At 44.6% G+C, this 2,194-nt stretch overlaps 1 protein-coding gene across 1 annotated transcript in view; it reads right to left on the reverse strand.

Moving 5' to 3' along the window:
• The window catches only part of TEAD1 (TEA domain family member 1 (SV40 transcriptional enhancer factor)), a 31,431-nt gene extending 30,143 nt beyond the window's left edge, over positions 1–1,288 (reverse strand). Inside the window, exons 1-3 of the mRNA XM_010142858.1 lie at positions 1,154–1,288; positions 915–961; positions 1–22 (exon numbers count right to left, since the gene is read on the reverse strand). Of these exons, the coding sequence (XP_010141160.1) occupies positions 1–22; positions 915–961; positions 1,154–1,255 (171 nt within the window). The 5' untranslated portion in view covers positions 1,256–1,288. The remainder of the gene's footprint in view (positions 23–914; positions 962–1,153) is intronic.
• Positions 1,289–2,194: the final 906 nt, after the last annotated feature.

Here is a 2,194-nt window from a genome sequence, read left to right on the forward strand (position 1 = left end):
CTGCTGAACGAATGGCTTTACGCTGGAATAAAGAGTTACACCAAAACATACACCACGTCATCCACAGTAAATTCCATTAAGACTCACACAGTATAAGAACATGCACGGTTAACGACCTTCACCCACAAACCTGTCTCTCCCTTGCATAGCTTATTTAACATCAGACAGTAAAGAGATAATAAAGAGAGAGGGGGATGACAATCACACCCCACAAAGTGAGGAGCTCATCTGCTCTCAGTCACACAGCAGGAAACCTGACCTGCCTGTTGCAAGTGTCGCAGCAGACATGGATGGTGACTGCTTTGACTCCCAATAAATCTAGAGGACACTGAACTATAGGGGCACAAAAACTTCCATGGACCTCAAGGGAATAAGATGGCGAGAAGCTGAAAACGAAGGCTAGGAAACGCTGCTCCGGAGACCCCCCAGGACTGAAAATGTAACACCTGACAGAGGGCCACAGGCTCCCTTCTCCCAACGGTGCTGTTCCTAGTGCAGAGCCGATGGGCGGTAACCCCCCTGACTACTAACGGGCCTCGGGCAGTCATCTCCGGCGCCGCAGGAAAATTCTTCCCCCTTGCCTCCACTATGGCTCAGATATTTAAAAGAGGATGAAAGTATTTGTGCTGGAAACTCATTCACAGGCAAAACCTCACCAGCTGCTTCCCTGGCGTTATCGTTGCATGTCTCCATGCAATGGGAGAAAAAGGAGTGTGTCCGTCAGGTGTGTTCAGCCTCGGCTTGAGGTCTGGATCCCGCTCACATCACCGTAAAGGCTCTTCCTCTCCCTACAACTATCTTTTCCTCCTCTTCAGAAAAATTGGCAAGTCTTTCTCCTTGATATCCCCTGGCAGCAAAGAGCACAAGCCAGCCCCACTCTGCATAAAGAGGCATATTTTAATTTTCAGACTTACTCTTGTGAGGATCCAGGCTGCCCTGTTTGAATCATGCCCGGCCAAAACTGAAAGAGGAAAAACAAACAAACAGACCCACAATTGTTTTCTTTGTTGAAAGATTTCTGGATATTTCTGAATGAGCATGATTCCTTTTGCAAACTCAAGTGAAAGCATTAATCCGTTTGTTCAGCCTTGGTTTTCTACTGAACATTGCTAGAGAACACAGGGATTTTGGGGGGTCTCGGCTAACAACTTACCCCAGGTGCCCCGGGAAATGTAGGACGGGGAATTCCCGGCAGGCCCAGCTTGTTGTGAATAGCAGTAGCTGAGACTATCTGAGCTGATGACATTGCTGCCATGTGCTGGAGTGCTTTGTCCTTTGCTGTCTGATCCTTTAATATGACAATTACATGGAGTCTTAAAACATTTGGCACAACAAATGACGTTAAATAACTGCAGCTACAAGCACATAACTAATAACTTAAAAAGCCACACAGAAAATGCAAACATAGCAAACCATGCAGGAAAAAAAAATTACAGCACGGAGGCTAACGTTCAAACTACCTCAAGGCAAAACCTCCTCTCAGACATGCACAGTGGACCTGAATTCTCACAGTCTGCTCTGCCAACATACAGGAAGCTCTGGGAGAGCAAACTACTGCCCACTTGTTTATCTGGGCAAATTCTGCTGATTTTAAATCAGGTTGGACTAAACACGGTCTGCTGCTACGGCTCTCCCTGCAGGGCAGGGAGCTCTGAGATTTGAGCTCTGTCATTTAGTTCTAAGAGAAGTTTGCCTTTCGTTTGACTCTGTAAAATGAGAACACAGAACTGCGACTGACTCGCAAACAATGACAGAGTTTTCTTCACACTTACAGGTTTAGAAACATTTTGGATTCTGTTGTACAACAAGTATTTTACAAGTGAGATCACAAAAAAGTAAATAACATTTTAAAATTCCAATTGTGGTATTTTACTGATTTGCAGTGTTCCCAATGAAAACAATCAGGCATAAAATTTCTGCTGTTTTCAAGCATACAGGAACAAGTTTAGGAGAAGATGGGTTGTTATCGAATACTTGTATTAGAGCAGCGCTTGGAGTCCTAGTCACTGCCAATCACATCTGATCACAGAGTGGAAAGGGAAAGCCTATCAACGCAACAGAGTTAACGAAGTGGACATCTTAGGCCAGGTAAAACAAGAGAACAACAGACTGTTACTCTCTGGTAAAGTGGGACTCCTCATCCACAAGTACTGAATTAATAAGTGCTAATATTTAGGTATATAACTCAGAACAA

The sequence above is a fragment of the Buceros rhinoceros genome, unplaced genomic scaffold, assembly GCF_000710305.1.
Source record: "Buceros rhinoceros silvestris isolate BGI_N320 unplaced genomic scaffold, ASM71030v1 scaffold19229, whole genome shotgun sequence".
NCBI classification, from domain to species: Eukaryota; Metazoa; Chordata; class Aves; order Bucerotiformes; family Bucerotidae; genus Buceros; species Buceros rhinoceros.